At 42.2% G+C, this 20,801-nt stretch overlaps 1 protein-coding gene across 1 annotated transcript in view; it reads right to left on the bottom strand.

Moving 5' to 3' along the window:
- Positions 1-20,801, bottom strand: part of dpf1 (double PHD fingers 1) — a 38,108-nt gene that overhangs the window by 11,503 nt on the left and 5,804 nt on the right. The window contains exons 2-8 of the mRNA XM_022760482.1: positions 14,515-14,544; positions 13,831-13,991; positions 11,929-12,036; positions 11,256-11,383; positions 9,834-9,923; positions 8,722-8,800; positions 8,465-8,596 (exon numbers count right to left, since the gene is read on the bottom strand). Coding sequence (XP_022616203.1) covers positions 8,465-8,596; positions 8,722-8,800; positions 9,834-9,923; positions 11,256-11,383; positions 11,929-12,036; positions 13,831-13,991; positions 14,515-14,544 — 728 coding nt within the window. The remainder of the gene's footprint in view (positions 1-8,464; positions 8,597-8,721; positions 8,801-9,833; positions 9,924-11,255; positions 11,384-11,928; positions 12,037-13,830; positions 13,992-14,514; positions 14,545-20,801) is intronic.

Genomic DNA, 20,801 nt, shown 5'->3' with positions numbered 1-20,801 from the left:
ATCACACTGACCCGCAGGAACAGACACACACACACACACACACACACACACACACACACACACACACACACACACACACACACTCACACACACTCTCACACACACACACACACAAACAATCCGTCAGGCTCTGCAGTCTGCAGATATGTGCACATTTAGCGAATAGACACACATGCAAATAAATCACACACACACAAACACACCAACTCCCCTATAAATCATGCATGTAAAGAAATCACACTCACACACATCCTATAACAGTGTGTGTGGATACTCTGTGAACATGCACTCACATTTGCACACACTTAAAAAGAGCCACTTAGCCAGGCTTGTGTCCCTGTCGATGAAGAGTTAAAATGCAAATTATTAATCCTATTTTGTTCCAGGGGGAGAGCCGGCTAGGAATGTGACTGTGAAATCCTGTTTGAATTGTGCCCAACCTCACATGGTCCACTATAGTATGTGTCAGCCCTGCACTGTCATGTGGAAATGTCAAATGACCAGTCAGGCTAAAACAAAACAGAAGCGTAAAAGAGAGGGAGTATTTTAGAAAAAGAAAAAAAAACACATTTAAATTTAGAAATCTGCATCCTATTTTTTGTGGTGTTTGTGCACTGAAATGGGGAGTTTGAGTTTCTGTAGGTGGTGCCGTTCTCTTTGTGTGTTCAGTCGTGGTAGCTATCGCTGCTCATGCTAACTACCAATTAGAATTTTTATTCCAAACAAGTCAGACTTGTAAAAGGCATCATGTGAGTGCCGGAGGATGTTCTCCAGGAATAACACGGTATTCTGACAGAGTTTAGGCCGAAATGTGCAAAAGTTAAATCACTGTTGCATTATGTCAACTTACATTTGGACATATTTATTATAGTAGAAATAATTGATGACTGTGGTATGTATGAAACTGTTGCATTGCTGGTTCTTATTCCCTCCTCTTGCTGTGTTTTACAATAACAGTCAGTCACAGACAGAGAAACAAACATCAGGAGATGGATGGAGGGTGAGAGGATGGATTTGGGGCGGGAGAGGGGAGGTGGTGGTGGTGGTGGTGGTGGTGGTGGTGGTGGGTGGTTTTGGTGGAGGCGGAGGGGAGGGCTGTGGTAGTGTGGGGGGCTTATCCAAACATGGCCAAGACAACTGAGGAACCACAAAACAACCAGCCAGCACACCACAGTACCACATCTTAAGACAGAATACCAAATGAAGCAGACTCCAATATTACCCTGCCTTCACAATTCCAACTGTCTGGGGGAATCTATATGATGAATCATGAAGAGATTTTTTTTTCTCAGTCTGTACAACTCTCTGCTTCTCGCTCCGCTTCTCTCTTTGTCTGTTTTTTCTCTCTCCTCCCATTCTTTATGTTATTTTTAATGAACTCTGTGCCCCCTCCGCTCCTTCTCTGCTTCAACTTCTTCCATTCTTCTCCTTCATTCTTCCTCTCCTCTCTTCCTCCCCTTTTCTATTCTCTCCATACCTCTCCTCCCTCCGTCCCTCTACCATCTCTCTCTCTCTCTCTTTTCAATGTACATAACAGTGTACTCTTTAGGAGGGAGCCCTGGCGGTATCTATGGCAACCGGATTGCTAGGCAACAGCCGTTTCTCCCTTCCTTTCCTGCCGCCGTGCAGCAGCGGCAACAATCAACCAATCAAAAGCTGAGGAGGAATGCCGGCGTACGTGAAAAGTTCAGAACACATCCAAAAAGCACTGCATGCTCTTTTATTTCCACATGCTCTGTCTTCACATGTAGAAATATGACACACATGAAATCATACACCAAGCATTGGCTTTCTCCACACTCCATATTTGAAAACGAACCCCAACTATCTATCTGTTGAAATATTGAGAAGATTTAGAGCAAAGGGTGACTTAAATGGGATAATTTGCCACACTGACCAAATAATATAGAAGTTTTGGTAGCACTCGGTGTAAAGAATAAACAGCTTGACAAAGACATCTGTATCTGCCCAGTGACACTGCTATAAATGGCAATGCAATAGCTAAAGCAATAAACACAAGAGCTGGAATCTCACCACACTTCAAATCACCTTGGCTGTATTATTCAGAAGAGAGAGACAGAGGGGAGTAAACAACAGAGGCAGTGGCGCACATATGGAGTGACAACAGATCCAGACTGGGGAGTGGCCATTTTAGGTTGGTCAGCGTTGGTTTATATTGATGTTGGTTGATCAAAATTCATCCTTCAATCCTCTGTCTGCAGACAGCGGGAGGAGGAGGACAGGGAGGCCATTTTGAGACACAAGGCAAAAAAAAAAAAAAAAAAAAATACTGGAGAGGGAAAAAAAAAAACACAACAACCAACAATGGTGAGTAGGAACAGAGGGAAGCTGACCTTCAAAGGGCTCAATTACATGTCACACACATATACACACACACACACACATACACACTCAAAGTTGGGCATGATTGCCCATACAGCACATTCACACGACTCAGTGGCAGACACGAGCGCAAACACACAGACACACACCAAAAAGAAATGGACGTGTGTGTGTGTGTGTGTGTGTGTGTGTGTGTGTGTGTTGTGTTGTGTGCATTTTGAGACACACTCTGAGCGTCCCTGCTGCTCCACACCGTAGGACCGTCTGTCCGTCCAGATAAAGTGGCCTCTGAATCTCAGCTCTGATTTGAGAAGGGGGATTTAATGACAACTACCCCCCCCCCACCTCTACTTGCCCCTCTGCCTCTCTCTCTCTCTCTCTCTGTCTTTCTTTTATTTCTCTCATTCATTCATTAATTCACAGTTGCTGTTCCTCTCAGTTTGCCTCCTTGCAATCTATTTATCTTATTTCTGCTATTTCACTATTTCGCTTTCTTACTTGCTCGCTCATCTACCTCCTTCCCTTTTGCTCTTTCTCTCTCTATCCCTCTCTCTCTCTTTCTCTTTCTCTCCATACCACAAAACCAATTTTCAGGTGGACACTGCAGGGCCGACCTCTAAAGTAAACATCCCCCTTATTCATCCACTTCTCCTCAGCCTCCTCCTCTTCTTCCTCCTCTTCCCCCACCACCCCCTCAAACCATCACATCAATGCCAAAAGAGAACCCCCACACCTCCACCCGCCATCCTACTCTCCCTCCCTCCCCACCTCCAACCTTCTTCTTCTCCTCTTTAGAAGAAAATAAGTAAAAAAAAAAAGAGTTTTAAAAAACAACAACAACAACATAGTATGTGGTGCAGTCATGAATTTTAATGGGGCTGATCATTTTGAGTAAGCAGTATATCGGCTGGGATCCAGATATACAGGGAGGTTTAATAGATGTTGGCTGATTTTGGTGATTGTGCTCAGGGGGAGTGTAGACACAAAACAAAGAAATAAATTAAAAGAAAATCCAAAGCTGGTTGACAGACGAAGCAGAATAAGAGAGAGGAGGAGAATGGAAAACGGGAGGCAGAACAGGAGGGGAGAGAGAGAGGAGGGTTAAGTGAGGATGCAGAGAAAGAGGAGAAGAGGAAGGTGGTAAAAGATGGACGAAGAGAAAGACTGAGAGGGAAAATCTCATCTCCTAGTGGAATAATCTGCCATTTATCACACTGATGGAAAAACAGGGAGTGAGGACGGAGCAGGAGGAGGCTCAGAGAAGACTTTATAGTTGTATAGTTTTCCTGCTAAGTTTTAGCTTGGATGCTGCATACACACACTCCAGCGTCTAGACAGCTTTTTGAGCAAGAATATAGCATGAATTATGCATGCAGGGTTGCTCTCATTTGGTGGAGCCATATTAATATTATCACATATGTGGCGATGTACGGAAGGGAAGGGTGGAGGGGGCTCCTTCATGACACTCAGTAGATTGGGAAAAGCTGTAATGGCACACACACACACACACACACGCACATACACACACACATTAATGTATTCACACACTCAGAGCCTTGCAGATGCATGTATACGTGTGCATGTGGACACACACACAAATATACATACACACCAACCAAAAGGGGCTAAGCTTCCTTTTTCATTTCAGCAGAGAAGATTGCATTTTCTAAGGCTGTGTGTGTGTGTGTGTGCGTGTGTGTGTGTGTGTGTGTGTGTGTGCGCGCGCGCGCGCGTGCGTGCGTGCGACACCATGTGTGTGATTACTGACTGTTTGGGAGGGAGTGATGGGGGATATTAAACGATTCAAATGCTGTCTCTCTTGCTCTCCTCCACTGGAGAGACCTTAGACTGCAGCATGGTCACACACATACACATACACACACACGCGCACACACACGCACACACACACACACACACACACACACACACACACACACACATATATATATATATATATACACATACTGGGCCAGTCTGTTCTGTCAGACAGTCCAATTTAAAAACACACACTGCCAATTAACTGAAACTGAGTTTCAGTGTGCACATTGTTGCAGTGCAGCATGCACAGATAATGTGGATATGTGTGTTTTTGTGTGTTTATCTGTGTTCTATTCTGAGCAAATTGCTTGTTTTAAGACCAGGAGGAACAAAGAAAGTGGATGAATCGTCTGCGTTCCCTTTTCAAAAGTCCACAGCTATTTCTCTTGGTTTTTTTTTTTTACGAGTGTGAACAACTGTAGCCATTTTACTGACGATTACTGACCAGAACACAATCTCCCGCAGGATAAATGTATACTATTATCCTTAAAAGAAGTGTTCACAAACAAACAAAACACGCAGACACAAGACAACGCTGAACAAAAACCACAGGCTGATAGAAAACTGGCCCTGGGGGTGAAAATAAATAGCCACAAAGAAACAAAGACGGCAAGCAATTTGGTTAGTGTGGATGCCGCCGCTGACAGGAAGAGGAGGTTTGAGGTCTGAGTCATGACCTGCTCATAGAAACCTAAATATTTGCTTCACTTGTTGTTATTATTCTCCTATGCTAGTCATTAGCAGAGCCTTTGCAGTCCTGCGATAACTGCAGTCTTGGGATGCCAACAACCCACAGCACTGTTATGCATGTAGCCTACTACCACTCAGTGCTTTTTACTGCGCAAGTGATCTTTGGACAATCTTGTTCTACTCTTCAAATGCTTGCACAAACCTGTGTCCCTCCAGGTTTTGCACTAGGCCCCTTTACAGCTTCAGGAAGTCTGCCAATGTTCAGTGAGTCTCATACTTGATCTGATTAAATATAAGCCAAAAGTCCCACAAGAGATGATGTGGCATGAGGAGAAATCCACACTGACACTCAACGTGAGTAAATGCACATGAGCCAGACTTACATGAGACATTATTCATGATGGGCATTATAACTTGTCTAAAAACAGGTGTAAATAATAACATTTATAATGGCCACATTTCATTAAATTGCTCTGTGCAGCAGATTCTGTTTCCCTCAAGCATCTTAAGGTTAAAATGAACTTAGCCCATAGATTTACAATTGGACTAAGCGCATCTTAGCCTTAAGATGCTTCTGGGAAACAGGGCCCTGGTTTGTACACACTAGCTTATTGAAACACATAAATGAAATGGAGCCATCATCAAGTTTCACCTGTGTTGTTCCTGCTACATATCAAAATGTTGTCTGTGAGAAGACTACACTAAATTTAAAATCAGCTAAATGTCAAATACACTACGGTTAAAATATGGTTAGCACTAGGCAACAAAAGAATTAGCTAAAGTTAGGTAAGGATTGTAAAAATTGCAGGTCTGTCTCCTGCATTAAATTCAACCACGCAAAACCCCAACCTCCACACTCTTACTTCCAGCCTTGGTTTATACAGCACACACTACACCCTGCGTTAGAACTGAACTAAATCATGAGGGGTAGAACTGTCCAGTGCGAACTCATCTCCTGTAATTCTGGGGCCTTCAGGATGTGAGAAAAATGATGGGTATGCTCCCAATGACAGCACCTACTGCAACAACAGTGATCCTCTGCATTAATGATTTATTATTGTGACACAAAGTATGTTTGATATCTTTGCATCCTTCCAAATCTTCGGTCAGTTAGTAACAAGAGTCTACAGCCATGCTAACAGCTCTGTGAGGCTGTACTGTGAGCTAAATGCTAATGGTAAGCAGTTATAATGTTCGCCATCTTGATTTAGCGTGTTACCACACCAATATTTGCTGATTAGCGCTAAACAGAAAATACATCTGAGGCTGATGGAAATGCCATTAGCTTTGTAGGCATTTGGTGATAAACCAAAAAGTGCTGGACAAATTCCAATTTTGATCTGATGATGGAGCGAGAGGAAAAGTCAGGGAATCACCAAACTTATTACAATTCAAGGGAAGCATGAGCGTATTTACCAAATTTCTCCACAATCCATCCAATAGTTGTCAAGACATTTCACTCAAAACTACAGAATAAATGTGAACCTCATGGTTGCACTAGAGGAAATCAGTCAACAAAGTCATTGGGATTCATGAATGTCTGCGCAAAATTTCATGGCAATCCATCCAATAGTTGTTAAGATATTTCAGTCTGGGATCAAAGTGGCAGTTGACCGACCAACCAACCAACCAACCAACCATAGCGATTTATAAAACCATGCCACTAGAATGGCTGAAAATACTTGATTGTGTTAATCTAGGATTTACCACTATACAACCATCTGCTCCACTGTCCACTTGCATTTACATACATTCCTACACCTTCTGGCAAGAAGTGCTTGAGGCATTTGCAAGTAATACCATGGGTCTTCATTATAACTACTTCATAATATTCTGGACCAGCGCATTAATGGATACTCGTTAAACCGTTGATGGCTGCAGTCATACTGTGTGCTGTAACTTTAAAGTGTGCTGGAAATTTCCCAGAGTGTCTGACTAGTGTTTGTTCACTGACTGATGAGTGTTGATTGACGCATCGTTTGTTCTCTCATTGAGCTGATGTGTCTTTGCAGGAGCTGTTGAAACTGTCTGAAGTGTTGCATTAACTCAGGTGGGTGATGACTGACAGAGACACTGTAATGGTTTTAAGCTTTACACTGTCAGAGGAAGATTAACATTAATCATTTTGCTGCAATGTGGAGAACCTTTTACTGCATGTAAATAGTTACCTTGACACATTTCTTGTGCATTATTATTAAAATAGATCCATATGATCCCCTGTGCTTGTTGGCAGCTGACTCTGCAGTGTATCTGACTGTCACACCTTCATCGCAAGAGGTCTGAAAAAATGCCAATAGACTTGGAGTCAAGTATTCTGGCAATGGATAGGAGACAACAGGCTTAAGTGTGTCTATCAGAGTAAAACCACTAACTTTTCATGGAAGACATGCATATACTGCAGATGTTTTTCCCCTGTTTGTCTGCGTACTAAGGTGCTGTGACATAATCCTTGCTGTCACTGTTGTTGTCTCTACAGAGACTCCCATCTTTGACTGTGGCTACATAAACACATTATTGCAAAATGATAAAATTACACAGAACTGTGTTATGTCATTAACTAATAAGATAAATGAAACTAATGGAGTTTCAATTTTCTCTAATTTTCGTTTAGGCTTGTTAGATCCGTTAAATGTTACTTAAACATCATTAAAGGTCCCATATTGTATTAAGTGACATTTCCATGTCTTTTCTGATTATAAACCAGGTCTAGGTTCTATATTAACACTGTGAAAGTATCAAAGCGCTCAGTACACAGAGAAATGCACACAGCCTGTATTCAGTGACTGAGCCTTAAAACGATCAGACAGAACTTCCCTACTTTGTGATGTCACAACAAAGCAGTCACTGCTCCCAGCCATGCCCCAAGCCCTGCCCACCCAGACCCACCATCCAAGAGTGTTTACCTTTAATCTGTTATATTTTCATTCAATCACTCAGAAAACAGTCAACTAATCAGAGGAGAGGCTTAGAGCCTGAGAAAGGAGATGCAAAACTACATTGAGATGGCTTTTTGTTCTTAAAACTACAAATATATCTTCTTATGGATTTCAAAAATTCAAATGAAACACAGGAAAAGTGTAAAATATGGGACTTTTAAATATAATTTCCATCCATAACTGCACCATCAGTTCACCAAAGCTAATGTCTGACCCTTGTTTATCCCAGGTCAAGCAGTGGGCTGAGAAGCCAGGTGAGTTGACTCACACTGGCTCATTTTCATCTACCACAAGCACAGTTCAAGACTGCGTCAGTGCATCAGTCTGAACAGGGGAATCTGTTGGAGCTGAGGAAATCAGCTAAACCCAGTACTCCACTGGGAGAAATCTTATCTTTCATCCACATGAGTGCAAACTTTGGATTTAGCTCAGTCAGCACTGTAACTATCTATAAAACTGCAGGAGGAACTCCAGGACGATCAATAGTTCTTGATAATATCCTGATTATTAAGGCTCACTGGAATGACCCTGAAATTGCTACACCCACTACATGTTCATTCTGTAACTGAGGACCCAGAATCAGCCTGTCCAGCCAACCGAGACTCTCTACATCAGGTAAATAATGACGGACAACGAGACAACTGCAAGTAAGTTTAATATTCAGACAGCAGACTCACGCTTGTGGTTGTTCTTGCGCTGGAAGGGTAGCGTGTGTCGCTCCGAGTCTTCCTCCCCCTCCTCATCTGCCAGGTGGGTGTGAGTATAATGGTAACTCAGCCCTGGGCGGTTCTTATAGCGCTTTCCACAAACTGAAAGACACACACACACACACACACACACACATACAGTGTATATAATATTAGTATTCTGTACATGTTAGCTAAGAATAGTTACATGAAGAGAAACATGAATGAGGATGTAAAGTTGCACTCACTGTCACAGACGTAAGGCTTGTCTCTGTCTTCAATGGCAGGCAGCTCTTGTCTCTTTCTCATGCCCCCAACACCGTAGGCCTGCAGCGAACACACACACACACACACACACACACACACACACACACACACTTGTAAACAACTCTCAACTGTACATGAGATACACACAAAAAGTTTGAACTTCCCCTGTACGCACACATACACACAAAAAAAAGAGTGTAAGAGCACACTCCTCATTTGTGTGTTCAAGTGTCTACATACTCACATATACACATTCATGCGCGCACACACGTTTGCATTCTAATCATCTGCTCTCAGTGTAAAGCTCCACTTCCAGCAGGAGGGGGCTGATGACACCTAGCAGGGGAGCAACAGCTCCAATTAGCAACCCTGGTGTCTGCGTGTGAGCATGTGTGTGTGTGTGTGTGTGCATGTGTGTTTGTGAGTTTGTGCCTATGTGTATATGTGTGTGTGACGCGTTCCAGAATAAATTGTTAACACTTGATTATCTTCCCATAGGATGCCCAAAAAGAGTGCGGAAAAAAAACCGTCTGATCTAATCAAAGTTGTAAAAAAAAAAAAAAAATATCCCAGCATGATTTCAATTTCCGGATCTGTTTGCATGTACCAGTGTTCTTAGTTTGACATGTCATTACATTACAGAGGGTGGCATACAGAGCAGGTGCAAAATTATACTATGTGAAATACATCAAGTCGAAACTATCATATTCTCAGACCTGAAAAAGAAAGATTCTTGTAGATGTGATGGAAATTTTCTTCCCAGATTTACAGGCTAAAACTTTCCTGATAATTCACACGTGCATGTTGTGCTTGAGTATTGTACATCAGATTATTTTACAGGTTGTCATCTTAAACTGTTGTCTAATTCAGAACTGTTTGTGCTTATACGTCTGACAGGAAAGACACTGAACTTTCACCTCAGGTCCACCACAGTTTGACCGTGAGCTCAGTCTGGAAGATTTTTTGCAGACTTTGGCTTCCCTCTCTTTACTGACAGCCAAACAATGTCTTTCCTAGCTTGTTGGTTCAGTATAAAATGATTGTGGATAAAAAAAACAAAAAAAAAACAGTGATAGTGTCATTGTTGTCTTACCCGTGCTTTGGTACGGTTCTTTCTCTTCGGAACGTCTTCCTCCATCTCATCCACCTCCAGCTCGTGAGGGAAATCCCCGACAAGCAACTTCTATGGGTCAGACATAGAACGAGAGAGAGGGAGCAGTATGAACTGTAAGACAGGTTAGTTTGTTTTGTTTTTCTTTTCTTTTCTTTTCTTTTCTTTTCTTTTCTTTTCTTTTCTTTTCTTTTCTTTTCTTTTCTCTGGCTCGACCCATGGGTGGCCATGAAATTGCACTCCTCCCTGCTGATTTTGGGGGTGTTTGCTTAATCCCAGTGGAAGTGTAAGAGCAGAACCATTAACACTAAACATAGCCAAATGTGTCAACATTTCATTGAAATAAACAATTCGATTAACAACTTCCTCAACTGAAGGGATTCAAAATGCAATTTAGTATTCCACTTCTATAAAGCCAGGGGACTCTCAAGAGGCACATTAAAACAGGAAAGATAAAAATCAAGCAGCAAGGTCTGAAATATCCTGGTTTTTAGAGCCTTATATAGGTGAAGCCCCCAAAACTTTCCCATAGATAGCCCCTTTTATGAGACCTATCTCCCACTTCTTTCAAACCCCTCACCTCTAGTTTGTAATGCAGTGTTGTGTAAAATCAGCGGAGCTGCCCCTTCAATACAAGAGGCTTTTAGTTTTCATGTCTTTATAGGAAAACACCAGTGTTATGTTGAAAGACTTTAATCTGATTATGGTAAAAAGATAGCAGTAAGGTGCTGAAGTAAAGCCCAGCTGAGACAGCCTCAAGGCTTGGTTGTAGTTAGAGGAAGCCTTGGGTTAGAGGCCCTAAACACTACTTTGGCTCTCAAAGAGCTGTGAGGGCCACTCACTCAACAGCTGATTGATTAGCTGTCCATCTGAGTTCAAGAGTTCAAGAGCAGCGGCCTCTAGCTGGTGAAATACTCAGCCAGATGGGCATCAAGTTTTTGCTCCGAAGTTACTGAGTGCCACATGTTGTATAAAGGATGACAGAGAGCAAAGAGGCAGCTCGATCTTTCCTAAAATGTCCTTTGTTTACAAGGTTGGTCTGTAAAACATATGAGTGGATTCCGTGTAAAACACCAATACCGGCTGCTGTGCAATCGCACGCAGTCACAAGCACATACACACACACACACACACACACACACACACACACACACACACACACATACATACACTCTACGCCAGGAGGGAGTTGTCAGAGCCGTGGGAGCCATGTCACCAACAAAACACACACTCGGAGAGAGACAAAGGCAGAGACAAAGAAACACAAACACAGAGGGTAATACAGACAGATAAAAAGAGATGGAGAGGCTGACATAAGAGGAAAACAACAGGAACAAGACACAGAGAACAACAAAGAACTGAAGAGGGAAATGAGAGGGAAGAAAGAGAAACGACGAGTCTCACCTGACACTCGCTCATTGGCTCTTCTTCCTTGGTTTCTACCTTCTTGTCCAGGGTTTCCCCGGCGAGCAGCGATTCCAGCACAGGACCATCAGGGATACCCCCCTCCTTCTTTAGAGAGGCCTCGTAGTCTGGGGAATGAGACAATTGCAATCAGAAAACAGCAGAGAGCTCATATTCATGCTGACATGCTCATTGAAGCTGACACTGCCCTGAGGACACAAAATTTGGCTGATTCATGAAGGCACAAGGACCTCGGCAGTGTACAGAGGCTGAAGCGATCATCTGCAATTTGTATGAAATATCACATGACTGAGGGTGTTGCATGGGGGAAGTCTCCACAGTTTCTTAACTGATGTTTTCTCTTCATGTAACCCACTTACTACAGAGTAAAACTTAAAACTACTCAAAGGGAAATAAAAGAAACACGCTAGCAGTTTTTATAGTATTTTCAATGTATTTTTTTATTGTAATTTATTATAATTTGAATGGACTTTTGGGAGACTAGCTAAAAAAAATAAATAAATAAACAAACAAATAAAAGGGGAAAGTGGCAGGTTAAGAGGTTCAATGTTAATGGCCAGCATTCATTTACATCTGCCCCACAGATTGACAGATTCCACAATGCTGTTAGTGGAAAAAGTTCCTCAAATGGGCCGGCTCATTTACTCCTTACCGATCTTGAACTCGATCGGTACAAGCCGCGGGTCCTCCAGGATGTTTAGCCGTCTCTTCTTGCGCCAGCAGCGAGCAGGATATGTGTACAACTGACCTGGAGCATGACCTGAAACACAGAGGAATACACGGCTTGATATAGGACGTACTAACATGAGTGTGTGAACAAAGTTTGGATTATTAGAAAACTAAAATTTCAAGCATGACGTGCTAGAATATTTTACGATATTCTTACATTGTCTTAAGTTTGTTGTTTTATTCATGTTTGCTCTGTGACACTGTCCAAAATGCTAACACATCACAGCTTAGTGTATTAGCATGATAACATATACTAATTTGCATGTGACGCAAGTACAGCAAAGGCTGATGGGAATGTCATTAGTTTTGCAGGTATTTGGTGATAAAATGAAGTACTAGAAACCAACATAGATTAGGGGGTTATTACAATTGATTGAGTGCAACAAATTTCATAACAATCCGCTTAACAGATGTCAAGACATTTCAACTGTTTCATTTTGAAGTCTTTGGGTTTTTGGTTGCTTCAAGCGTTTACGTCTCCTAAAAAGACTGGTGTTAACAAGTGACTAAATGATACTACAGAGGTTGTCAGGGACCTTAAATGTCATCATCATCTACTCACCAGTCCACTTTTACAGCCTTGTTGTGTTTATACTCACGTTTTTTTGCAAACTATTGCTAATTTTGTGAGAGGAAATGCTTTTGTAGAAGAGGTAAGAGCTAAATAAAACTACAAGTTGGAGGTTTAGTGGTGGTGGTGTTGAAGTCATGCAACTGGGCTGTAATTTGTTTGCAGCCTAACATTAGCTTTTTTACGTCGTTGGGCTTCAAAAACCATATAAGAGGTGTTAATTTGTGAAGATTACTGTGCTGAACAAAACGTGTCAGTATCATAAACTTTTGTTTGTCACAGAGTTTATATTCTGCAGTAACCCAAAAGCCAATGTAAAAGTCCCATTGGAACCAGCATGATGCTAACATCAGGGTTGGCCTACAAAAAAACATCCTCCCTGCGGCACTATAGTGGTAAAAGAGGTGGACTGACTGACGGGCTTTTCCATCCCTAGAGCCACAACTCTAGCATGGCCAAAAATATAAATGGTTGTGGTATAAATGGTTGTTTGTGGTACTGTACATGCTTCCAACCCAAAATCGTGTAATTATTAATACGGTTTTTAAATATACAGAAAACTACTTTTTGTTGGTTTTGGAAAACTTTATCTCAAGGTTGTTTCTAATGAATAGTCAGCCATTAAAAAATCTATTCAATTTACCAAATAGGAATGAAATCTTAAATCTTAAATACATGCAAATCAAGTCAATCAATTTAATTCGGCACTATTGTATGCAAATCAAGTAAGAACTAAAAACTAACTAACAAACAAAAGGATTATACTGGCAGACACATAGCCTACGAACTCAAGTTTTAACACACTCATGCACTAGTGCACACACACACACAAACACACATAAAGTGCACTCTCTCTGGAATAGTTGGTGCCAGCGGCGTATCATTGCCTACAGGGGTGTCTGATTCACTGCCAAAATACACTGATGTTACAGAGAAAGAGAAAGCGATGAGAAAACACCCTTTGGGGAAAGTAAAAAAAAAAAAAAGTTGAGGTGTGAAAGGTAGGAGGCCTGGAAAAGAGGAGGAGGAAATGAGGGAGGAAGGAAAGAGAGACAGAAACAAGCAGAGCAGGGGAAGGAAGCCGCAGGACAAATGACTGGAGAGAATAATTTGTGTAGCACAACAGCTGGCAAATACAACACACACACACACCAACAAAGAAGAGTGCTCTGGAGTACTCCTCAAGCGCCAGCCAGCCGCTCTTTATTTTTGCCCAGGTATCAAACGCACAAACACACACAGAGAGACACACACCCGGTCCACGGTGGTTCTTCTCCATCCAGATGTAACAGTTGCTCTGGGCCACGCCGGTCTGGGAGTCCAGGAAGGGGAGACGCATGGAGCGCTCGGCACACAGACGAGCATTGTAGCTGCGACAGTGTTCAATGGCCTCCTTATAAAACTCCTCACCGAGACTGAGGGAGGAGAAAGGGTAATAGGAAGAGGGAGGAAGTGTGTGTGTGGGGGGGGGTCAAAGGTGAAGGAGAGGGAGGGAATACAGTCCAACATCAGCGGGGAAACACTGCATGTGTGTGTGTATGTGTGTATGTAGTGTGCACACACTTCTAAGTGCATGTGTGTAAGTCAAAAGGGGCAGTAAGTGCACAGTCATGGGCAGCTATTGTGTGTGTGTGTGTGTGTGTGTGTGTGTGTAGGCAAGCCATGGAGATGCACAGTCCTATTAACCTGGGTCACAGCAGATGAGCTGGCAGTGACACACTGTTAAAACCACACACACACACACACACACACACACACACACAGTACAGTAACACATTTTTCACTGTGAGGACAATGTCGACTGTGCACTGTATTTTCTCACCTGTACAAGTGTGAGTTTGATTAACATTCAGTGTAATATTCATCTCTTTGTTCCTCCCTCCCTCCCTCCCTCCCACCTTCCTTTCACCCCCCCCCATCTCTCATCCTCCCTCTTACCTGTTCTTGATGACTGCACCTCCAGATTGCCTGTAGGGAGAGGAAGAAGAAGAAGAAGAAGAAGAAAAAAAACCCAATAGATGTGTGGTGAGTCACTCATACACCCCACCCACCCTTCATTTGGCTTCTCATTCTTTTACATCTTTCCCTCACTCTTTAACACCTTCACTTTTATCTGAATTGTGTCCCCTGCTTTTCTTCTTTTTTTTTTTTTTGGCGTGTTTAACTTTCACACTTTAAATTTTCCTCGTTCTTCCCACTTCTGTCTCTCCTCTCTTTGTCTCACTCCTGTTAATCACCCCTCTCTCGTGTCTTCCTGCTGAGTGCAGACATCAAGGTCACTCTGCTATACAGACGGTGGTTACAGGACACACAAAACTACAGCTGCACACGCACACAGCTACAGCACAGGGCCAGCAGCAACCTCAGAAAAAACTGGAGTGCAGTCGCTGATATTTGCTGGATTTGGTTTGTGCATCCTCCAAAAGGAAGTTACTAACTAATTGATTTATTAATTGTGCAGGACATTTTGCAGCAGCAGATGTGGACTTGTCATCAAAATTTGGTTGTAATGTTGCACATTATGTTTATGCATTTTGGTATTATGTTTAAGAAAGACTCCACCAATGTCACATTGTACTCCTATAGTACTGTGAGACTCAGCAGTGACAGTTTGAAAAAACAAAGAATCACAGCTGATGCAACAACCTTTTTTTTTATTCCATGTATTCAAAACCAGGCGCCTGCATTACCCACAATGCAACAAGACCGCTGACAGTCAGACTTAGAAGTGTTACTGCAGCTAAGGAAGCCTTGAGCCTTAAGCAGAGATGAGGAGCGAGTTACAGAGGTCTGATAAGCTCACTTCTTTCTAACACTGCACCACACTCTAGATTTGTTTTATTTTTACACTTGACGTCTTCAACCAACACTGACTCAAATGACATCACTATAGGTCATTTATCAGATTTCCCTTTGGACCCACAAAAGCCTTTTTATAACTTTTTACAACTTTCACATAAGCAGTCGTGCTCCCCAACACCTGTAAGCAGACTTTAATGTTTAAATCAGTCCCTTTAAATAGGCTACACATATATCTCCTGATGAATGCAACATGCAGAAACACATCTAAGTTAGTTATTAATACTGCAGCTTTTGTAGCAGCTTTGACACTTTAAAAACAGGCTACATCTAAAAGAACCTGGCTAAACAATTACAGAAGAAAATATTGCATGGCGAGTCGAAAAACGAACCCTAAAACTTGTTCGGGCCTCATCCATTATGCACCATTTTGCAATGATTGGATGAAATTTGTTGTTGTAAGAAAAAGCAGTTTTTACATAAAATCCAAAATGGCAAACCAAAGAATCCTCCAGAAAAATGGTTTCCCGTATTAGTGCTATCTGCACCAAAATCTAATCAGTTCCTTCTTGGCCCAAGGCCTGGGTTTCTGCCAAATTTTACTGAGATCTGTTAAATAGTTTTTGAGATATCTGCTAATTAACAGACAAAAAGCAAACAAACTCTGGGGACTAAAAGCCTCCTTGGCTGGGGTAATTATTGAAATTTGCCACAACAACACACTACAACAACACTGTGAAGGTACAAACAGAGCATATAATCATCTTTTATTAGGATAAAAGCAAACTTAGGTTTGAAAGTATTTGACTTTTCGACAAGACACTAAAACAAAAAGAAGATTATTTATGGTTTAATGTCTTTAGAAGCTGGATTAAAGCGTTTTTTTTTTTTTTTTTTTACAGGAAATAAGATGTGTATGTGTGTGGGGGTGGCTCTTTTGAAAATGTCAAGTAGAATAAACTATCCTGGTTGGAAATAAGGAACAAGGACAGATTCAACTCTACCATCAGACCCAGCAGATGCTGGTGAGGTCTGACAGCTTGCGCGTGGCGTCTTCAAAAACCTCCTAAACCAGTTCTGCGGCCCGTCACTGAACGTATGACATTTAAAGGATGTGATCAGGGCGTCAATATGTGAGGAGCGCTGTAGTCATGTCCGTTAATGTGTCTCTGGGAATGAGCTGCTTGCCTAATGCTGAAGAGAATATGTTTCTTTCGGGCTCAGAGCCTGCAACTGGCTGTGCGTATGAGCATAGGAGTATTTTATGGAGGTGTGTCAGCAGAACTTTTCCTAATCCTCCCTGCGGTTTACAATTAACAAATGAAGAATGGAGCAGGATAGAGGTCGGTTTGATCCACACAGCCAGTCAGTCAGTGTTCAACCATTATAAAATACTGCAGGTAAAAGCAACACCTAAATGTTTGAATTTCAAATTAGAGTGTGTACCAGTCGAAGCGTGTGGCTAAAACAGAGAGGCAGCCGTTCCCCTGGACACAAGTATACCTACTGTTTGCATATAAATAGTCATGAAGTGGGAAAGTAAACACTCACACACGCTGAGAGGTGCTCAAAGTGTCGCATACATTCAAAGAACACGGGTCCACAAAGCCTTACATACTGCCTTTTAAAATATTAAGAGTAACATGGTGAATAAAAGACTTGAACTTCAAGAGCTGCACTGGTGACCAAAGTGGAATACCAGAGAGAGAGCGACTGAGTGGAAGGGGGGAAAAAAAGGAAAACATTCAAAATGTAAAACAGCTCACCCCTGAGCTCCCTATCCACCTCCTCCCTCAGCACCGCTCTCACTTCAAACCCCTACTCCCTTCCATCCCTCCATCACCTCCATCCCTCTCTCCTCCGCTGCCTTTAGAGGTACTGGAATAAGCCCCCCCCCCCCTTCTTCGATAATAAGTTGACAGCTGTAGAAAATGGCTTCTTTCAATTTGGGTGCTCCCAATCTCATTATATTGTGATAGCAGAGCTGCATGACTGTTTGCCTGTTTGGAGGCTTGTACGTGAGAGGTGCAGAGGATCTCAGAGTGGAGGCTGAGAGGGAGATGCACAAAGAGAAAGAGAAAAGTTGGGAGAAGACACTTGAGGAAAGAGAGAAAGGAGAATGAGAAGGGCAGAAGAGGGAAAATGAGAAAGCACCAGCAGAATGAGCAGAAAGGTAGAAGGCGAAGAGGTGAGTGGAGGAAAGGGACGAGCAGTAAGACAGAGAGAGACTGAAGTATTGAGCTCTGCAGAGCCAGAGCAGGATGACCTGTGAAAAGCTTAGCTCCCTGACGTTTAACAGCTGCAGACAGACACATGTCTCAGGAACCCTCTATTACTGCTGCATTATATCCATCAGAGAAAAATCACACTTTCAAAATCAATTTGTTAAATAATAATCTTCTGCTCTCAGATTCGATTAAAAAATTGCTTTGAAGAGTCGGGAAGAGCGTGATCAGCAAACATTCCCTCAAATGCTATCTCTCATCATGGCGACCAACTTGCTATGAGTGAGCCTGAATTTCAGAGAAATAGACCTATTCTTAATTCAGCAAGGGACACCCTGTCCTCTCTCATGGATTGCATGAGGAACACAGATAATGCTTTAAAAACGGAGTTACATGAAGTTAATTTTTACTGGCTGACACATGTGCTTTGAAGTTAGCAGCCACTGGTAAGTTCATCAGTAGCACACATCCTGTCAGAATGTAAAGATAAAGCTAAGTGACATTGTGCACATGCTGCACTGCAGAGACTCACAGTTATACATTTTGGGAATTACATTTATTTACTTTGTTGGCAAGACTTAGATGAGAAGACGCTAGATATGAGGCTAACTCACAGCCAGGAGACTGTTAGCTTAACTTACTACACAGACTGCAAACAGGATCTTGTTTGTTTAATACATACAAAGATTTTTTGCACAGAGCCAGGTTAGATGTTTCCTCAGTTCCAGTCTGTGACCTATAGGCATCATATTTAACATACAGACATGAGAGTGATATAAAACTTCTCATCTAACTCTCGACAGGAAAGTGTATAAGTGAGCAACATCTTAATGTAGATGGAAAAAAGAAACATTTACATTAAGATTTTTCTCACTTGCAAAATTGGTGAATTATGGTTGCAAAATATTTAATTCAATACTTCTCACTGCTAAGACGCGATCATAGCTACTTTACAAGAGCTAGCTCAACATATTTGATACCTTTTTGATTCAGTAGTGGAATAGTAGAGCGCGTTTAAAGAGGGTTTAAAGACATGGTTACAAAGCACCGTGTAGTAGTATATTCACTTTATAATTCTTTGCTTTTGTGACCATGAAAACAGGAGAATGTTGACATAGCTAACCTGCCGCCTGCTATTTATTTGCTATTCATATGTTGATTATGTTGATTGTATTGTCTTCGCTTGCTGTTTTGTTGTTTTGTTGTTTTGTGGTGTGCTGTGTTATTCCACCACAGGGGAACACAGAAGACCACAGTGGAAATATAAAGCCTTCAGGTTTTATTGTGTTTTCATTCTCGGTTATTTTTAATGTATGTAATGACTGCAGTGCAGTGTGTGTTTTTTTATCATCCAATACATTTAGTCATTCAGTCACACTATATATATCATAGATATATATATATATATATATATATATATAGAGGGGGGGACTTCTCACAGCTGCACGTCTCTGGCCTATGGCAACTGTCTCCACTCCTGCCGACCAAGCACAAGTAGGTTGCTGAAAACACAGACCACAGAGAGGCACAGACAAACCAAACTGCCCATCATCAAACCACACCGCAGATGAAGAGAGGGGAAACCTGATGCCGCGCCAGCCCACACATTGTGGGTATATGTCTCATTCAGCATGAAAGCTAATTTTACAATTCTATTCAATTTCATTTTTGTAATAGTTTCAACATTTATTTCTATTTCAGGTTCATTCCAGCTATATTTTGGACTAATGGATGCACACAGACTCACAAGTGCACAGAGAAATACTAGCAGCTTTAGTAATTAACTGGCATAGAGCCAACTCTCCAACAAACTGGAGCTGACTACCAAAAATGTCCAGGCAGACATGACGGAAATGACAATCACACAGGCCTGCACTGTGCAAGGGCACAAAAACAATACAAAGGACACCTGTGCACGTGTATGCATGTGCGCACACACACACACACACACACACAAAGAAATGTAAGCTAGCAAATACATGCACATACTGTAACAAAACAAAGCAAAGAGGACGTACACTAATATGCACACACACGTAGAAATAAAACAAAGAGTTAGATGCAGACACACGTGGTATAATATTATGAACCTCTAACGAGAGGAGTACACACGCTAAATCATGATTAGATGAGGAAAAGGAATGAGAGCGCCTAGAGCATGTAGTTTGTGTGTATATGTGTGTGTGTGAATCTTAAGCCCACACTGAGCTGTCTGCCTCAGCCTGCACTAAGCAAACAGCAGGGAGGGAGAGGCCTTCATGGAAACACTGAAGAAACTGGTGAGTACACACACATACACACACACACACACACACACACACACACACATATAAATAAACACACTCGTGTTCCTGACAGGCAGTTGACATACAGCCTTCCTAAAAAGCACAGCCAGCCCACCAGGCCCACCCCGGCTTAGCTATTGTCTGAATCTCTGGGTGATCCTTCACGTCCCATCCAGCAGGAGAAGTCCACTTCAGCACACACTGAGTCCAGTGTTGCAGCCATACTCAGCTAAAACACACACACACATACACACACACACACACACACACACACACACACACACTGCCGGCAGCAATTTATGGTTAAGGTGCAATTAACCACCCCAATTAGCTGTTTCTCCAACAAATACAGAAACAGAGGGCTCCCCCTAGAGGTGAAATTACATCATTGAAGAGAAAGAGGGGAATCATAAAAATTAATCCACAATTACAAAAAAAAAAAAAAATGTCAATGCCAACAAAAGATTTCATTTCAACGGTGGTTTCCAACTGGGTGAAATGAGGTAATTAAACTGGAAGGAAATGAAGTAGTCTACATGTAAATGGCTTCATGAGGGCTGAGGGCAGATTGTATGGGAGTGTTTTGCACTTTACATTTCTTAGCCGCTGCCGAGACTGTGACTGTTAGCCCTGTGTGTGTGTGTGTGTGTGTGTTGTGGGGGGGAGATGGGGGGTGGGGTTAGTTTTAAGCCTGTAAAAACACTTGTGCCTACATCTTCAAGTCTGTACACCTGGTCCACACACCTGTCTCATCCACCATTGTCCATCTGTGCAGTTACTCTCACACACACACACACACCAAACACACACACACACACACAAGTGTTGTCTGGCCTACGGAGCTTTGTGTGTGTGTTCACAGTGAAGAACTAATATCAAGCGGCCTACTACTGTACTGTTCCTCCCCTCCCCCAAC

The sequence above is a fragment of the Seriola dumerili genome, unplaced genomic scaffold (genome assembly GCF_002260705.1).
Source record: "Seriola dumerili isolate Sdu_G_001 unplaced genomic scaffold, Sdu_1.0 BDQW01000337.1, whole genome shotgun sequence".
In the NCBI taxonomy this organism is placed as follows: Eukaryota; Metazoa; Chordata; class Actinopteri; order Carangiformes; family Carangidae; genus Seriola; species Seriola dumerili.
The sequence above is the reverse complement of the archived record's forward strand: the minus strand, read 5'-3'. Positions and strand labels throughout refer to the sequence as shown.